This window comes from Hipposideros armiger, unplaced genomic scaffold, assembly GCF_001890085.2.
Source record: "Hipposideros armiger isolate ML-2016 unplaced genomic scaffold, ASM189008v1 scaffold_567, whole genome shotgun sequence".
Taxonomy (NCBI): domain Eukaryota; kingdom Metazoa; phylum Chordata; class Mammalia; order Chiroptera; family Hipposideridae; genus Hipposideros; species Hipposideros armiger.
The window spans coordinates 1,050,163-1,069,391 of record NW_017731917.1 but is presented as its reverse complement, the minus strand read 5'-3'; the positions used below and the strand labels follow the sequence as shown (position 1 = coordinate 1,069,391).

The following is a 19,229-nucleotide window of genomic DNA, read 5'->3' as shown; positions in this document are numbered from 1 at the left end:
TTGTAATAAGGCAAACAATAAACAATAAAAGTAAATAAAATGTATAAGGGTTGGAAAGAAAGAAATAAAACCATCATATTCACAGATACTATGTGAAACAATTAAAATTAATAAGAGAATTTAAGTTCTCTCTATACAAGGTCAATATACAAAAGTGAATTGTTTCTCTGTAGATCAGCAAACATTTAAATAATAAAAAATTAAATATGTAATTTTCAACTGCATTAAAATGTATTAAATACTTAGGAATAAACTAAGATACTATATATAATCTTTTGACAGAGTGGTTGTTTACATGAAGCCCAGACATGGAAGTCAATGACTGAACTTAATAAGCACCTCCCATTAGAAAAGGCTTGGGGACCTGAGGTAAGAGAAACATTACCGTACAAATTGTTTTTTTATAATAAGTATTTTGGCATTTCAGTATTAATAAAAGTGTGATAGGAACACTTTGGATTTAAATTTGTTTTTGTAAAGTCCAATGTTTCTGTTGGATTATATTATGATTTCAAAAATGCTTCATCTTAATTTCTGTTTGATATTCTGTTTCTCCTGTGTTATTAACAATTTTGTTATAATTTTCTCTGCTGAAAGATGTGTTTACAGATTATTAAATATCCTGACAAATATATTAAAATACTGAGAGTGAGCCTTTCTAAAGAATGCCTGAAGTTTCAATTCTTATATGCCTAAAAGATCATTTCTGAATGCCAATTATCAATCTTATTCAGTTTTCAATTTTTTTGCAATTGAATTTTCTTGAATTGAAATTAATATATGTTATGTGGAGAATCAAATCATATCTCATGAGTAAAAACTGACATATAAGGTACTTCACCCTCTAAAATGGACACCCTACACTAAGAATGTTGCTTTGCTTCAACATCAGAATCTATGCATGTCAAGACAGACAGGTATACAAGTAATGTGTATTATTATCCTCCTTATTCCATTTCAAACATCCCACTTTCCATCTACCACTCCCTGTCTTTCCAGCAACATATCTCTAGAAGCTTTAACCATCCTTTTAACAATTCTTCAACCCCAACATAACCTTTAATCTACTGATTCTACCACTCTCACCCCACCCCCAGGTTACCTTTTCCCTCTTTATCTAGGTTAAAGTTCATGGTTAATAATGATCGTTCTATTAATATGTACCCACAATTCCTGTTATTTAAAGGAGAAAATATTTTTAAATGTGCCATATGTTGTCATATTGTTTTTAATATTTTGTCAGCTATAATTCTTTTTAACTAGCTCTCCTTGTATTATAACCTATTTTATACTATATTTCTTAAAAACATTATTCTAAGGAGGTATACTTGGTAGTTCATAGACTTCACCAGATTAATAAACAGACCCATATAAGAAAAGTTACAGACACACTCACATACACACACACACACACACACACACACTATGAGGTTAGGAACCCCTAATATAGAGATAAAAGGAGAAGGACTAAACCTTGGGACATTCTAATGTTTAGAGATTGGGGAAGTGAGGAGGGGAAAAGGGGATGAAAAAAGGGATAATCCAAGAAGCAGGAGGAAAACCAGGTGAGTGTGGCTTTCTGGACACCATGTAATCATAAAAAGGAGGGAGAGATCAACATGTGAAATTTAAGATAGGTCCCCCATGATGAGGATTGAAAAGTGATCATTTACTTTAGCAATTTAGAGATAGCTAGTAACCTTGGCAGGGTCAGGTTGGGTGGGGTAGTGAGAGACAAAACCTTATTGAAGTAAATTTAAGTGTGGAAGAAGGAAATTCAAAGCAGCAAGAAGAGATATCACTGATGAAGAGTTTTGCAGTAAACAGGAGAAAGAAATAGGGAGGTAACTGGAACGCAATGAGGTGAAGAGCAGGTCTTATTTTTTTTTAATAAGTTGAGAGAAATAACAACATGTTTCCTGATGTGAATACTCCAAAAGAGGAAACAACAAAAAGGAAATTGATGATGCTTCCATTAGCATCTCAAACTCTCCATGTCCAAAACTGAGCTCCTGCTATCTGCCCTGCACCCATACTCCAACATTGGCAAGGAATTCCAGCCTTCCAGTTTGATCAGGATAAAAGCCTCCAAGTATCATCTTATATCCCATTTGGTCTTTCAGGAAATCTTGTTGGCTCTTCCTTCAAAGTATATTCTAAATTTGTTCACTCCTCGCCACCCCAGTTGCCACCACCCTGTTCCAAGCCACCATCACCAACCATCTGAGTTATAACAACAGCCTCCTAACTGGTTGCCCTGCTTCAGCCTTGCCCGCCATGAATCTACTCGCAACACAGCAGTTAGAGTGGTCTTTCTAAAACATAAATGAGAACATGTCACTCTTCTGCTGAAAACCATGCGCTGGTTCCAGTCTGACTTAGTTATGACAAAGCCGACACGATTTGCTGCCCCCACCCCCATGACTGACTAGCTTCTTCCATTGGGTCTCTACTTACAAATCAACTTCAATGTCAATGAAAACTTCCCTGGCCGCTTTATCGTAAAAGTTACCATCACCCCATGATAGTCCACATCCCCCTTCCCTATTTTCTTTAATGTCATTAGCATTTATAACTCACCGACACATTATGTAGTCTGCTTATTTATCCTGTTTATTATCTGGCTCCCCAACTAGAATGAGAGAAGGAGATTTTGTCTGTTGTGTTCACTGCTGTATCCCCAGCATAGAACCCATTATGGATGCTCAGTAAATACTTGTAGAACTAATTAATTGAGCATAGACCGCCTACCAATTATAAAGAGTATTATCCCACTCTTAAGAAGTCAGAAGGAATTAAACTAGTAATGGAATCAGTTAAAAACAAAATATCCTCCTGACTTTTTGTTGAAGGGCATCAAAGAGTCTGGTGTTGAGGATAGTGTAAGCAATCCTCTATATGCCAAAATCTCACAAAAGGTGCCTAAATGTTCTAAGATTCTGCCAAAATAACAAATTCCTTGGGAAGCAATGAGCCACCTGGCGAGGAACAGTCAGTACGGTCTAGCACGATGGTTCTCAAATCTTAGTGTACACAGAATCACCCCGAGGACTTGCTGAAACACGTCTCTGCATCCTACCTCCAAACTTCCTGATTCAACAGATGTGGGTGGGACCCCAAATTTTTCATTTCTAAAAGTGCTGGGGGCCACATTTAAGAACCATTGAAATAGTGGCTTACATTCTAGAAAGGTTTGGAGTGCCCATACCAGGCCCTATGTTCAGTTCTACTGTATCTGAGAAACACAATGCTCGCCACTAAAACGGCAAACTCGGGCTGGAGTCTGAATATAGTAGAAGACTAGTTATGTCCTGGGGAGTAAAGCCACCCTTACTGAAGGGTATATTAACTGTATAGTAACTGCACTGTATATAACTAAACATGGCAATCAGAGGTGCTCTTTACATGAAACATACCTGAAATTAAAGAGCATTTCATTTCTATAATTATCTATCTATCTATCTATCTATCTAGATATGTGTACATATATATGTGTATAGATATATGATGTATCTATATGTAGAGAGATATATAGAGATATATACACGCCTATACCCTATGATCAAAATAGTGTATGTCCCCAAATGAAGCATCCTTGGTGGATTTTGTGCTTTTTTGATTTAGGGAAGTAATATATTTATACTCTCAACACCCTAATTTATTATCATCTGCAAATAAAAAATAAATATAGCATTTGCTTTCACTAAGCGTCACTTTTAATCAACTGTTAACCCAATATATCCTGTAAAACTACTATACAGCACTAAAATGATAGACGGTAATAACCATTATCTCTCTAAATAATTTGCCAAGATAAATATATGAGGATATAATTTTGTTTGTTAAAGTCAGAAAATGACCGTAAGGTTTTTATCATTGTTTCCTGTTCAGAACTATAAGCACTGTTTTTCTTATGCTATTGGAAAACCAGGAGACTTAAATCAACCATATGAGATTATCAACAAGTCGAACCATAACCATTTAGTGTGGCCCACGCAGCACACTGGAATGTATGTGTTTCAAGTGAAGATCCTGGATCCAAACTATAGGTGAATATAAATGTTTTATTATAATAGTTTTAGCACTAGTCCCTCAAAATTAAATTTTTATTTCCTTGATTTAATTTGATGTCACCCAGATATCCAGTACTGTTATTCTTATTTACATATTTGCTTCTTCATTCTGTAGCAATCACATTGACCATTCTATAGGGGTGGGAGATAAGATTTCGTGTTAAACATTAATTAAATGAACTCACAATTACATCTGAGGACTCGACTATGTTTCTTGGCTGTGATAAATGCAATAGAAAATCAGCACAATCTCAGCCTTCAAGGTGCTTATAATTAAACTGGCTGGGTGAATAAAGGCTATTTTAATGCTCATCTAGAAAGTCTGAAGGTAAGAGGCTGACTCAAAGGGAGGCTGAAGAGAGATATGGTGCGTGGAGATGGGGCTTTCGCCAATGCTGGGAGTAAATGTGTGTGCGCTTTCAGATGGGTTCATATGAACCCATGAAAAGAAACTGTAGTTGGATCATAGCGAAAGTGACCATCCCTGCTCACCTCAGGGGTAAGGTGACCCCAAAGGGGTCAAAGAGAGAGAATGTGTGGGAAAACCATAGGAAGCCAGGAGCTGAATTGTGGTTTGTAAATGGTCACACAGAAAACATCACCTAAGTCCTGAAATATCAGGTGATATTTCCCAGTTACAAGATGGGAGTGTATGCAGAATCCGTTCTGTGTGCTGGATGTTGGAATGCTATCTCTGTCCCCTCAAGAGAAATAGTTAATGTTTGGACCTCCAATACACAAAGTCTCTCGGCCAAATAAAATTTTCACCTTCTCCTCCTACATGTTCCCAACTCAGGAAGCCTCTGAAATAGAAGCTAGCAAGTGGAAGAGGAAGTTTAGTGAAGACAAGATAACAAATGTCCACAGCCCTCTCCCCAGTGCTCTGTCTTTAAGCATGATTCAAGCCCAAGTGTGGGGAAGGAAAAAAACCTTAATGTTTGAGACACTAAAGCTTTATAAGTAGATTGGACTAGGTAGGATTTTTATTACCTAAACATTTTCTGCCCAATATTTTACCCAGGGACAGGGAAGAACAATTCCACAGAGAATTTGTTTAAAGGGATAGTGACCAGAAATAATAAAATTTCTATTTCACCCGACAAAGTCCAATAAATGAGTTACATTAAGACATGCCAACATCACATAAGTCAAGAGGGAAGAAAATTTCTAGTAGGAAGAATAAAAAATGTCCTGGTCTGGAGTCACATTGACAGAGAAGTTTTACAAAACACTAACTTGAAAAGATATCCACACCCCCATGTTCACTGTTTCATTATTTACAATAGCCAAGCCATGGAAACAAACTAAGTGTCCACTGATGGATGAATGGATAAAGAATATTGGTATATATGTGAAATGGAATATTATTCAGTCATAAAAAAGAAAGCAGAGATCCAAGATGGAGGAGTAGATAATCACCCTGCTTATGTTCCTCTGTGAACACATTAAAATTACAACTAAATTACAGAACAATCAACTTGTCTAGCCTAACAGAAGTCCCATTACTAAAAATATAAAGAAGCCATGCCGAGACTGGTAGGAGGGGCAGACACGGAATAGGCCCCACACCTGTGTGTAGTGGTTGAGAATCAGGAGGGATATCTTAGCCGCCTTGGTTTCCCCCAGAGAAGTGCAGGATGCCAACCCCCACCACACCAGGCTCCCCAGAACAGAGTACTGGTGCTGAGAAGAGGAGCCCCCACATGTGGCTGTGAAAAACTGGGGATTCCAACCACCCGGGTGGGCTGGAAAGCTGCAGGAAACCCAGCCATCCTCTTAAACAGACCGCACACAGACTCACTCACTCGCAGGCACCCACCTTGGGCTCCAGTGGAGGGATGGTGACTGGGGTGCCTCAGAGATATATGTGGGGGCAGACTGAGGTGTGCTGCTTCCCTGGGGAGGCCTACAGGACATTCGGCATTTTCCCTGTGAGGAGGAGGAGTCCTGTGCAGCCAGCAGGTGGGCACCATCTTTTCCGTATTGAGCCCACCCCCACCGGCCAGATCTGAATCTGATTGGCCTGGTGAGCTCCCCTGCTCTGCCCTGCTGACTCCCTGGGACCCCGCCCCACACAAGTCATGCACATGCACTGCCACAGGCACTCTCTCCATGAGCAGCCAGCCCCATCCCCACCCCCACTGCACTCTTTATTGGAAAACTATCAGAGTCCAGCAGGCCCATGCAGGCTGCGAATGGCCTCAGTGTGCTCTGAGACTTTTCCTGAGTCTCCGAATTTACATTAACCTGGTGACCATAATTCTTCCCACTCTAGTGACTCCCTGAGACCCTGCCTCACCCAACTTGCCTACTGCAGGAGGCTATATCAGTGGCTGAAACTTACAGGGGCCAGTAGGTGGTAGCAGGCCTCAGAGTGTCCTGGCTTTTTGCAGGGCTACCCCAAACATGGTACCAGTGGCAGCTGTCCTCGGTTCCCAGCATGGCCTCTCCCACCCATCTCCAGGTACAGCACACACAGTAACCAAATGTAAATTCCTTTGTAGCTCCTACCAGGTAGCCCCCAGCCAGTCACAGGCAGTGGGTGATCTGGGCGTGCAACAGAGCCTCTCCCAAGAGGTCCCAGAACCAACATCCTTGCAGGTTGGCTTCAGACCACAGCAGAGCCCCATCCAATTAGCCTCACAAGCAGCACACACAAAGAATGACATCAACAGTCACCAAAGCCTGCTAGGGCAAATCCCACTCAGTACAGTAAGGCCTCCCACAGCAGCCCAAAAGCTGTGGATATGGCCAAACCCCACAGCCAGTCAAGTCAGCCTAAAGGTCAATCCCATCTAGTAATGTGCCAAAAACAATCAAGGCTCAACTATAACAGGAGGGCACACACAACCCACAAAAGGGACACTCCTGGAGTACCTGGCTCTGGTCACTAGGGAGATTGTGCCACTAAGGCCCCACAGGACACCTACTACATAAAGCCACTGGCCCAAGACTGGGAGACATAGCAGATCTATTTAATACATAGTAACAAAAACAGAGAGGCAGCCAAAATACAAAGAAATACATATCAAATGAATGAATAGGCCAAAAAAATCCAGAAAAAGAACTAAAAGAAATGGAGGCAAGTGACCTACCAGAGACAGAGTTCAAAACAATGGTTATAAGGATGCTCAAGGAATTTGGTGAGAACATCAACAAAGAGATAGCAAGCAGAAAAGAAACAAAACATAGAGACCATTTTTTAAAAGTCAGAAGTGAAGAATACAATAACTGAAATGAAGAATGCACTACACGGAATTAACAGCAGATTAAATGAAGCAGAGGATTGAATGAGCAATTTGTAATACAAAGTGGCAGAAAACACCCAATCACAACAATAACAACAAAAAATCCAAAATATTTAGGATAGTTTTAAGAGACCCCTGAGACAACATCAAGCATAACAACATTCACACCATAGGGGTTACCAGAAGGAGAAGAGAAAGCAAAGGATTGAGAATCTATTTGAAGAAATAATTACTGTAAACTTTCCTAACCTGGCAAAGGAAATAGACAGACAAGCCCAGAAAATGCAGAGAGTGCCAAACAGGATGAACCCAAACAGGCCCACACCTAGACACATTATAATTAAAATCGCAAAGGTTAAAGACAAAGAAAGAATCCTAAAAGCAGCAAGAGAAAGGAAACTAGTAACTTATAAGGGAGCTCTCATAAGATTGTCAGCTAGTTTCTCAACAGAAATTTTGCAGGCCAGAAGGGATTGGCACCAAATATTCAACATGATGAAAAGCAAGGACCTACAACCAAGACTACTCTACCCAGCAAGGCTGTCATTTAAAATCGAAGGACAGATAAAGAGATTCCCAGACAAGAAAAAGCTAAAGGAGTTCATCACCACCAAATCAGTATTACAAAGAATGTTAGAGGGACTTATTTAAGATGAAAAAAAAATCAAAATTATAAATAATAGGCAATAACTACACGTCTATCAACAATTACTTTCAATATAAATGGATTAAATGCTCCAATCAAAAGCTTAGGGTAGCTGAATGGATAAGAAAACAAAACCCTTACATATGCTGCCTACAAAAGATTTTTGATTGAAAGTCACACCCAGAGTGAAAAGGGATAGAAAAAGTTATTTCATGAAAATGGAAATGAAAAAAAAAAGAAAGAAAAAAGAAAAATAGCAACACTTATACCAGAGAAAACAGACTTTAAATCAAAGGATATAATGAGACAAAAAAAGGACCCAATAATCTACTTCTTTGTATTTATTTAAAGAAATCCAAAATGCTACTTTGAAGCGACATGTGCATCCATATGTTCATTGCAGCATTGTTTACAGTGGCCAAAATGTGGAGGCAGCCTAGGTATCTGTGGATGGATGAATGGATAAAGAAGGGGTGGTACATATATACAGTGGACTATTGCTCAATCATGGAAGAAAATGGGTTTTTGCTATCTGCAGCAGCATGGATGAAACTAGAGGGTATTGTGATGAGTGGAGTACATCAGATAGAGAAAGACAGATGCAATGTGATTTTGCTTATATGTAGACTCTAAGAACAACATTAAAAACAAAACAGAAACAAACTCATAGATGCAGAAAACATTTTGATGGTTGCCAGATGGGAGGGAGTTTAGGGGCGTGGGTGAAAAAAGGGGAAGGGATTAAAAAGTACAAATTGGTAGTTACAAAATAGTCATGGGGATGTAAAAGCATAGGAAATATAGTCAATGATATGGTAATAACTATGTATAGTGCCAGGTGGGTACTAGTCAGGGGATCACTTCTTAAATTATACAATTGTCTAACCACTATGCTGTACACCTGAAATTAATATAAAATAATATTGAATGTCAACTGTAATTGAAAAATTTTAAAGGGGGGGAAGATATAAGGGAATAAGAGGTTCAAATTTCCAGGTATATAACAAGTAAGTCATGGGGATGTAATGTACAGCATGGAGAATATAGTCAATAATATTGTGATAGCACAGTATGGTGTCAGATGGTTGCTGGACTTATGGTGATCACTTTTAGGTATATAAATGTTGAATAGCTATTGTGTACACCTGAAACTAATGTAATACTATATGTTAGTTAATTATTAATAAAAATCTTTTTTAAAAAACGAGGAAACCTTTCCATTTGCAACAACATGGATGGATGTTGAGGGCATTGTGCTAGAAAGTCTACTTTGCTTTGAATCCTAATTTTGCCAGTAGTAGTTATACAGTCTTAAGCTGTCTCTTTCAGCTTATTTCTCTCTGTAAAATGAGTCAATAATACCTATTGGGTTGTCGGAAAAGTCATGACGCATTTTTGCAACAGATGGCGCTAGTTAATTTTTGGAAGTACTAGAGTCATTCACATCTGTTATTTCTATGTCATTTGACAGCTGGCAGTTCTATCTTCATTCTAAAAAAAAATTGAGTGATTTGGTTGAGTTTTGGAGATTTTATAAGTTGAAGATGGTAGACCAAACTGTGCATTTTTGTTATATTTTACTGTTTTACTTCCGTAAAGGGAAAAACGCGCATCAAGCTTGTGAAAAGTTGCATAAAGTTCACAGTGACAATGCTCTACAAGAATGTCAGTGACAACAGTAGTTCATGAAATTCTGTGCTGGTGATTTTGATCTCAATGACACTCCTCAGTCAGGGAGGCCCACCAAGGTTGATGACAACAAAATAAAGGCATTGATCCAGTCAAACCCACGTTACACAACATGAGAGATTGCAAAAACATTGAACATCCATCATTCAAGCATTCACGAACACCTGAAAAAGCTGGGATACATAAGCAAGCTCGATATTTGGGTTCTGCATGAACTCAAAGAAGTTCATTTGACGGCGCATATAAACATCTGTGATATGCTCATTAAACATAAGGAAAACGATCCTTTTTTGAAGCGACTGATAACTGGTGATGAGAAGTGAATTGTTTACAACAATTTGGTGTGCAAATGGTCTTGGTCCCGACGTGATGATTCGCCTCAAACGACATCAAAAGCAGACATTCATCAGAGGAAGGTTATGCTCTCAGTGTGGTGGGATTTTAAAGGTGTTGTGTTTTTCAGGCTCGTACCAAGGAACCAAACAATCAGTTCGAATGTGTACTGTCAGCAATTGGACAGTTTGAATGAATCCAGCATCCAGAAACATCCAGAGCTTGTTAATTGTAAAGGAGTTGTGTTCCATCACAACAATGTGGGACCACACACAAGTTTGATGGCCTGTCAAAAATTATTGAAGTTTGGCTGGGATGTGTTGCCACACCCACCATACTCGCATGACCTTGCACCATTAGACTTCCATTTGTTTCGCTCTCTTCAAAACTCCTTGCGTGGTATAACGTTCAATTCAGATAAGGCTGTAAATCAGCACCTTGTTCAGTTTTTCGCCGATAAAGACAGGTCCTTCTATGAGGAATTATGAAAATCACTGAAAGATGGCAAAAGATTATTGAACAAAACAGGCAATATATCATTGATTGATCTTTGTTCTTTATAGAAATAAATGACCTTTGAAAAACATAAAAAAAATACATCATGACTTTTCCGACAACCCTATGTCTTATAGTATTCTGCGGATTAAATGAAGAACCTGGGTAAAAATCCCTAACTTTGCTGGAACTTAATATTAATTAAGTTCCTTTTCTTTTCTCCCACATGAAGGTAGGTGAAATCAAATCATTAATGTTTATTTAGCTATAACTTGTCTCATTCCAATCAGTATGCTAAGTTTTGAGAGACACTCAGTAACTTTAGAAACATTACCATTTCATGTATCAACTTCCTGACATTCTCAGCTTCCTGAAGGAGTCAGCCTACATTATTGAATATCAGAGACACTTTGACAGAAAACCCTGAATTCAAATCCCAGCTCTGCTCACAACAGTGTAAACTTTTGCAAGTAGCTTCACCTCTCTAAGCCTCAGTTTTCTCATCTAAAAGGAAGGGCTGCTATAAGGATTAACCAAGATCATTTGTAAAACATTTGGTACACTGCCTGGTACATAGCAACTGCTCAATTAGTATTCATTTTCAATAAATATTATTGCTCAATAAATGTTAACTGTTTATTATGTTGTCAATACTTATTGTTAATTATTATTAATATCATTATTGCTGTTGCCTTAGGAACCGCTATCAAAATGATGTAAAGCTGTTAGGAGGACAGTGAAGTTGCACTGACAAGCTCTAGGAATTTTCCAGCAAGCAGCCTAAGTCACACATATGGAAAAATTATCACCGCTGTTTTGTAAATGTATCTATTCTCAAGAAAATGACACCTTAACTAAGATTATATATGTTTTGATTGTTACCATAGACACGTCGATGGGGTTTTAATATATTGTACTTAATCTTTAATATTATTTTTCTACTTTGCAGTTTCTGTCCCCTAATGGCTGTATTTGCAATAGAGATCTATGGAACTATTCCCAGGTAATGATTGTGCCTAATCAGCCTTTAATGAGAGAAGGTGTAAAAGACATGGGTGGTAGCTAACAAGGAAAGGCCCCTCTCCCATTTCCCTGGGTCCCTAATATCTCTGCCCTATGTGTGATGTGCTAGAAATTGTATGAATCTATTATCCAGGTACAGCAGGAAGAAACTCCTGAGAATCATTACTGCAGTTGGGGTCCCCTTTGGTTCCATCCCCCTCAACAGCCACTGTCTTCCCATCATACATGTCTTTCAACTCCATCTAAGGGGCAGGCAGTAAACTGCGGCAATGGGACTGGAGGGGACAGTGGCTGTGCCCCCACTGGCCCTGAGTCAGCCCTCGACCACTGGCCATCGTCCTGATGTATCTATCTATCGTTTGGGAAGCTAGTAGTAAAAGCATTTCTCTGGAGCCCACTCCAGTTTCTTTGGGGAGCAGAGTAAAAAGTCTTAACTCTAAAATTGGGATTGCAAATGCTTTTGGTTCTCTGTCCTGGACCCTGGGTTTTATTTGTTTGTTTGGTTTTGGTTTTTGTAAAATGTTAAACAAAAGAGGAAGACAAACAATTATTTATGGCTCTACTTTAAATATTACTGATTCCTCAATTTTTTTGTACTAATGAGAGGTTCATGGTGCAAATAATCTGCAAATGAGATAAGACGTGTTGTTTCTAAGTAACTTTGGGAAATTATAGCCTTTTGCAGTCGCTTTTCTCATTATATTTATCATACTATCTATTTTCCTCCCAGGTCAACCTCAAACACTAAGAGGTAAACATTTTGAGGATAGACAAGATGTCTTATTCATCTTTGTGCTCTGTCAGTGGCATAGTAGCTAGCTATTCAAAATTGTTTAACTAAATAAATCAACAACCAAAGTGAACAATAATTTCTAATGATTTGTTTTTTTTCTTATTTCAGTCCAAATGGCTACCTGGTTGCTTCTATTCTTCTCTTCCTGATGCTACTGTTCTTTAGTATTCTCATTTTGAGCTACTTCCATTATATGAGAATTTATAGAAAATATATTTATGCACCAGTTCACAAAGTTAAAAGAAAACTAAAGAATAATTAGAGAAAATGAAAGTTTACCATGGATATATGTACGTAGAAGGAGTGTGTATAATGCTTATATGGAGAGCATGTGTTTGATCAAGAAATATAAAGCATGAGGTCATAGTATATCAAATTCAAAATCTGAAAAACATTCTTAAATTACCCAAAGCAGAAATATTTTCATATACACTGTTATTAAATTTATTCTTAATGTGTTTGCATTTATCTTAAGGTTGTTTATATACTCTTATACAGCTTTAAGACATAAATTTTTAAAAACTAAATTTGGCTATTACAATCCTTCCTAAGAATGAAAGTAAATTTTGAAAATGTATAAATGTATCAAATATTATTTTGCATAAAACTTGTGACACGAAACCTCATATGGCTATCATTTACCTATAAAAAAACTTAATGTGTGTGTATTTAAATAATCTGTCTTAAACATATTTCAGAAGTTTTTCTAATGGTGGATTCACACATGAACTATACAACTTATGATACTGAAAATAAGAAGCTGATGTTCTAAAGTTAAAATTTTTATTTAAATGCTCAAAATAGTCTTCTTAATTTGTCCAGATGTTATCACAGCTTTCTAAACAACTAATATTTGTAACACTCAGATTTCAACCAGAGAAGTAGAACCAATAGATGTGTGTGTGTGTGTAAATGGTTTAATAAATAATTGTACATTGACCATATAAATCAACCTGTATTAGTAATTTAAAAGATTTTCAACAAGGTTTCATTAAATGAGAAGAGCAAGCTACAGAGAAGTATTTACAGTATGACCCCATTATATAAACAAAACAGAATCTCTGTGTATGAGAACATGAAGAAAAGCATGGAAGGATGCATACCATTTTGTTTACGTTATGTGCATGTGTATCACTGCGGGAAGGAAGTGAGAGTGCATCAAGAGACATAGAGAGGGGAGGATATAAACAAAACCCTCAAAACTGAAGAAAGGGGAAACAACAGAAACACAGTAACATCTTCTCTTTATGTAAATTGATGTGTCTCTGCACAAAGACAAATGAAAGGGTGATAGTCACCAAATTTAAAATCAGGTCATTCCAGATATGTTTTCTTGCTATTGCTTCCCACCACGTTGAACTGATACTGATTAATTAACCATAAAAAAAATAAAATTTTTCATCGTGAACCAAAGAATGGGAAATGAAGAAGTGGAGACAGTGAGCGCAGACAATTCAAGGGAGCTCTCTGTGACAGGGAGCCCAGAAATGGAGGACAACTGGAGGCAGAGATGAGGTCAGGAAGATGTTATTGAGCATTGATAGGAATAATCCAGGGGCTAGGGAACACTGATGATGCAGGAGAGAGGGGCTACCTGCTGGATTAAAATCCTTAAGTAGGCAAGATGGAATGAGATCCAGTGCTGAAAGTGAACAGCGCTCATGGGAACTGATGTAGATAGGCTGGTAGTTAGATTATAATGCTCCTCACAAGCTTCCTACTGCACCGTCTCCTCTTCCTCCTTCATTTGACCTCTAAATGACGGATCCTAGACAGAGATTTATCTTTGGCCTTTTTCTTTAGCTACGCCTTTTCCTTTGTCATGCAATCAGTCCCAAGGCTTTAGAGTCTACTTGTATAAGGGCAGTTTATTCAAATGCCTACTTGACATCACGGATGTCTAAAAGGCATCTCCAACTTAACATGACCAAACCATAAGCTTGACTTTCAACCTGTTCTACCCAATTTTCACATCTTATAAATAGTACCGACATTCTCACAATTTCCAAAGTCAGCAATCTATGTTATACTTGAATATTCTCTCCCTAACAAACTCAACACCCAAACCCATTAGCAAGTCTTGTAGCCTCTACTTCCAAAACATGCGAAAGCTCTCTAATTTTCTGTATTCCACACTACCCCCAATACCCAAGTCACCTTTTTGCATGCACTTGTGGAATAGCTTCCTAATTGGTTGAATCAATTGGCTTTGAGGTTCCCTTTTAATGGGATACTTGTCCTGCTATTTGCAGAGCTGGCTTTTTGTCATTCAGATCTCTGCTTAAACCTCACCTTGTCAAGAGACCTTCACATTGCAGCCACTCTAAAATTACTCTCAATCAATTCATCCTATTTCAATTCTCTGGAAATCACCTATCACCGATATTTTGTTCCTCCTCCCTCCTGTTTATTACCGTATTCCCCAGGGCCTACAAAATTGCCTAGCACATAGCAGACACACGACAAATATTTGTTGAATGCATACAAAAGCACCGTGTCCTAGGGTTGTGCTAACCTATAAGTACTTTTCGCTCTTCCCATCTCAACAGGACAGTTTCATAAAATGCAAAATTCCATACTGAGGATTAACTGGATGCATGTTAACCCCTCCCTCACCAGTAATCTGCCTTCCTCTATTTCCCCACCCCCGCCCCTTCCTAAGAAAAAGGTGAGGAGGGATTTGGAAAAGCAAGTCATTGCTATAGTGTTTTGTCACATTTCGTTGGCTTCATCGGGCTCAAAGTGACAGAAACTAACAGCAGTAGCACCACCGAAGAGGGGTCAAACACACAAGACTTCAAAGCCAGCCAAGGGCAGACTGCAAAACATCAGGCACAGAACCAACCCGCCTACCCCCGCCACCCCCCGCAAGCAGTGCATGCTGGGAACTGTAGTCTCATGAGAAGGCCTGGTCTGATAGGATCGGGAACCGCACAGCATGCTGGGAGCTGTAGTCGAGGCCGCGACGAAGACCCATAGTTGTTGAGACTCCGCCTCTTTGCTTCAGGCAGCGAGCGGGGGAATCCCCCACCGCATTCTGGGAACCACATTCTTTCTGGGACCCCACTCCTCCACGGTGGAGAGGCGCAGAAACTGCGCCATTTTAGGTTCCGAGTTACGGCAGCGAAGAGCCGGAGCGCAGGCAGGTTCAGCCCCGGCGCCGGGCTGGCCCCGCCCCCGGGGCGCTGGGCGCCCGCCCCTCGCTCAGGCCCCGCCTTTCCCCACGTGCCTGCCTCCTAGGGGAGGTCCCTGAGCCAGAGCGGGCCCGCCACCGGTCCGGCCCGGTCGGCGCAGACGGTCCTGTCGGCGGCGCCCGGGAGCGGCCCGGCTTCCCGATGCTCCCGTGCTGGCTTCCGCGGGCCGGGCTGTGCGCTTAGTGCCCAGCTCTGGCCCCCTGAAGCGTCCACGGGGGTGAGAGCGGCCTCGGCCCCGCGGAGACGGAGCGGCTGGAGGACGAGGCGGCGGCCGCGGGGAGGAGGATGGGGGCTAACCAGTTAGTGGTGCTCAACGTGTACGACATGGTGAGTGCGGCCCCTGGCGGCCCCGAGCCCCGGCCCAGGCATCCTCTCGCGGGTCCGGCTCGGACCCCGGCCCCATGCGCTTCCTGCCTCGCGTCTCCGCCTCCAGCTTAGCTCTCCGGGGGTGGGGGAAGGGGAGTATTATTATTTTCTAATCCTCGCGCGTGTTCGTGATGCCCGGTCTGCCCAAGGGCTTCGGCCCAGGGTCGGGGCCATCTGAATCTCTCACGCGCCCCCAGGTTGGCTCGGACCCTGGCCCTGGGCCCGACACCTTGGCTGACGAGCAGTGTCCTTTCCGCAAAGCGTCCGTCGCAGGTCTGACTTCCCACTCCCACCACCGGGACTCCGAGGGTGCCCCACTTCCCCCGTCTCGATTGCCTGCTCTCCCTGCTCCTTTGCTTCTGCCGAACCAAATATCTTTCATTATGCCCAAGTCTTCAAAACTCTTAAGTCCCTCCGAGTGCAGAAAGGCACAGCTGTCGATGTCTATGCTAGAATCTCTTTAAAGGTGAACAGGAGTCAACACGCCCTTGCCTCCAAGGCAACCTCATTAAAATAAATGAGGCTAAAATTTATCAAGAAAACAGCTGAATTATTTAGAGATCATGGTGATGCTTCTTTACTAGATTTGTGAAGACCACTTTGCAGGTGATGCAACAGGTATCTGACGTGACCACAGGAGTGGGAAGGGAAGAACTTGTTTATTATGTCATCTGACTTCCGAGTACTACAAGCACAAACAGTCGAGTCCAAGGATTGGTTTGCCTTACGCTGAGAATTGAAATACCCGGTAGAGAATTATCGTTGCGGTTAGATGCATGCTTGCGTCTGTTTGCTTTGGGGGGATTCGTTTTTGTCTTGTAATTTCTTAGTTTTTCTTAAAATTTCTTGTACGTGGATTGGCAAATGAGGAAGTCCCCATCCTTATTTTTGATGGCTGAAAGATGCAGGAGGGCAGAAATACTGGAGGTCAGGAGTCTTGGTTCTCATTCACAGATCTAAACTTTTTCTTCCCTTGCATTGTCCACAGTTTCTAAATTTACAGTGTAACATCTTGGGTAGGAAGGAATTCCCAGATTATTACCATGATCTGGGGGTTATGTCAAGAGGACATAGAAACTGCCTAGGATTTGAGGTGAGTTCTCTGTTGAGTTCACATAAGAGCTTGGAGGTGAAAGGTTAACACACTGAGAAAAGTAGAAAAAGTTACAGAGAAAAGTCATCAGAACTGGAGGTCCTTGAAAAGCATGACACTTGAAAGTCTTTGGCCTGTATCACTGATTAAGAAATAATTCTCCAGATTTCAATTTTTCGTGGTCAGCTGGATTACCTTTATTTTTCCAGACTTTTCATTGCCACCTTACTGTTTCTTTGCCCCCACTCCCCACCCTACTGATCTGAATTTGGTTTCTTATTTATTCATGAAGACTATTACAAACCATCCCTTAGGATATATTCTGTTCTTGAGAGCATAGTATACCTTCTCTTCTAGATTATTAAACCCCTCTCTAAATTAGGATTAGGCAGCGGCCAGAAGGACACAGTTTCACAGCCTAAAAGGAACTTTGGAAGCAGAGGAAGAGAACAGTTTTGCTTCTTTAATAAAACTGAAAGTACGTTCCTTGGCATATCATGGGCTTCTTTATACTTTAGATATTCTGTGAATCACAAAAATCATTGCTAATCGTGATAAATGTAGGAAAAGCTCAAGACATTTAAACCAGTGTTTTTAAAAGGGAGAGTGTTCTGAGAGATGTTAAAAGTATTAACTAATTAACAAAGATCTTGTTCCTTGAAGGGTTTAATAATCTAGAAGAGAAGATATACTATCATCACTTTGATAAAGTAGGTAGGCACAGAGGAAGCAAGTAGAGAAAAAGATTAAGTTAAACCTTTAGTTTAAGATAACTAAAAACAGGGTCTGGAATTTCTAGACCACTGTGATTTATTATCTTCTCTACTGAATAAGTCCCATGTTTATTTCCTACATATTGCTTTTCTCCTGTCAACAGGAGGAGCATATGAATGTTTACCAAACTGATAAATAGTTGAATTATTAAACTTCTAATAAACTTGCCCTTGTATGTTCTTTTGAAGACTTCGGTCCGTGACTGTTTTATGTCACTTATACAGCTATCTACAATTATTTAATTATGCTCCTGTAGAAGTCACAAAAATGAATTATTCTTTTTCTTTAAAGAATTTAGAATATCATAGGGGAGGTACAGCAGTAGTAACAACTCAAAACAGAATAGCATGATTTTGTTAAGAGCAAAATAAGATGTAAGGAGGGTACTACCTGTTGTAGGATCAGGGAATGTTGAAAAATAAAGGGGCAAAACTTGAAGAATTGGTAGGATCTCTGCAGGCAGAGAACAATGGGTATGAACAGAATGGCAGGAGCAGGAAAACAGGTTGGATTTGAGTAGTATCAGCTGGATCAGTAGGATGCATGAAAGGAGACAAAACTGCAAGTTTGACTAGAACTTTTTATTAGTTTGGGGCTGGAATGAAGGGCTGAGGGGATTCTGTGAGCCAGGGGAACCCACTTAAAAGTTTTGTGGTCGCGAGCAGCATGATCAGAGTTATGTTTTAGAATTGAGACCAGTGGGTTGAGGGACAAATTTGTATTTATTATACTCATTTTTCTCAAGTCAGTACTGGGTTTTGAAACATTTTTGCTTGCTATCAAGGGCATATTCCTCTTCTCTTTGGTAGTACTTCCTATTCATCATAGATGCCTTTGATGAGAATTGCTGTGGTCTGTACACGCCTAATACATCAGCTGTCTAGTCCATACTTTGTAAACATGAAAATCAACCTTTGGTTTGCGCTTATAATCACTGTTTATAGGGACCTCTTGCCATATAGCCTTGTGCCACTTGTCTGTGAGACTGTCACCTGCTTTAGCTCTGACTGTATTTTTACTGTTCCCTAACTTGGAACTGCTGATCATTTCTTTTCATCCATAATTCTGCCACATGTACAAATAATTGTATCAAGGCCACCTGCATTAACTTGCTTCTCATGGCGGAATAGTATAATCCTTATAAGGTTACCTAATCTGACACACAGCGCTGCGAAATTATTGCTGACACCTTCTCAATGATTATGTTTTTCTTTGTATTTTGGAGGGATCTACCACCAATAAAACATGTCCTGGAGTTATTTTCTAAGTCCTGGGAATGAGGTTACTCACATATTCCTAATTTACAGTAAAGCAGGTGATTCAGATTTGTTTCATTTGCTGGGACGATCTCTGGTGTAGTAACTCGAGCACAAGGCCTTCATTTGTCATAAATCCAGATTATGTGCTTTTCAGATTATCTTGACTACTAATGAATTTTTATAAAATAAAAAAAGTGCAGTAGTGGGATGATGTTTATAGATTAATTCTTTAAACAATTTTCT

The 19,229-nt window shown here is 39.9% G+C and overlaps 2 protein-coding genes across 4 annotated transcripts in view; both read left to right on the top strand.

Annotated features, from left to right (window-relative positions):
• Positions 1–13,714, top strand: part of CATSPERE (catsper channel auxiliary subunit epsilon) — a 92,316-nt gene extending 78,602 nt beyond the window's left edge. Inside the window, exons 19-22 of the mRNA XM_019623845.1 lie at positions 283–369; positions 3,892–4,049; positions 11,434–11,487; positions 12,409–13,714. Coding sequence (XP_019479390.1) covers positions 283–369; positions 3,892–4,049; positions 11,434–11,487; positions 12,409–12,562 — 453 coding nt within the window. The 3' untranslated portion in view covers positions 12,563–13,714. The remainder of the gene's footprint in view (positions 1–282; positions 370–3,891; positions 4,050–11,433; positions 11,488–12,408) is intronic.
• Positions 13,715–15,350: 1,636 nt separating this feature from the next.
• DESI2 (desumoylating isopeptidase 2) overlaps positions 15,351–19,229 on the top strand; it is a 41,358-nt gene continuing 37,479 nt past the window's right edge. For 2 of the 3 annotated variants that reach the window (XR_002121865.1, XM_019623852.1), the window contains exon 1: positions 15,356–15,821. Coding sequence is in view for 2 of the 3 variants with exons in the window: in XM_019623852.1 (XP_019479397.1) it covers positions 15,780–15,821 (42 nt within the window). In the remaining variant the exon portion in view is untranslated. Of the gene's footprint in view, positions 15,822–19,229 lie in introns of all 3 variants that reach the window. The other variant, XM_019623853.1, reaches the window with a different exon arrangement.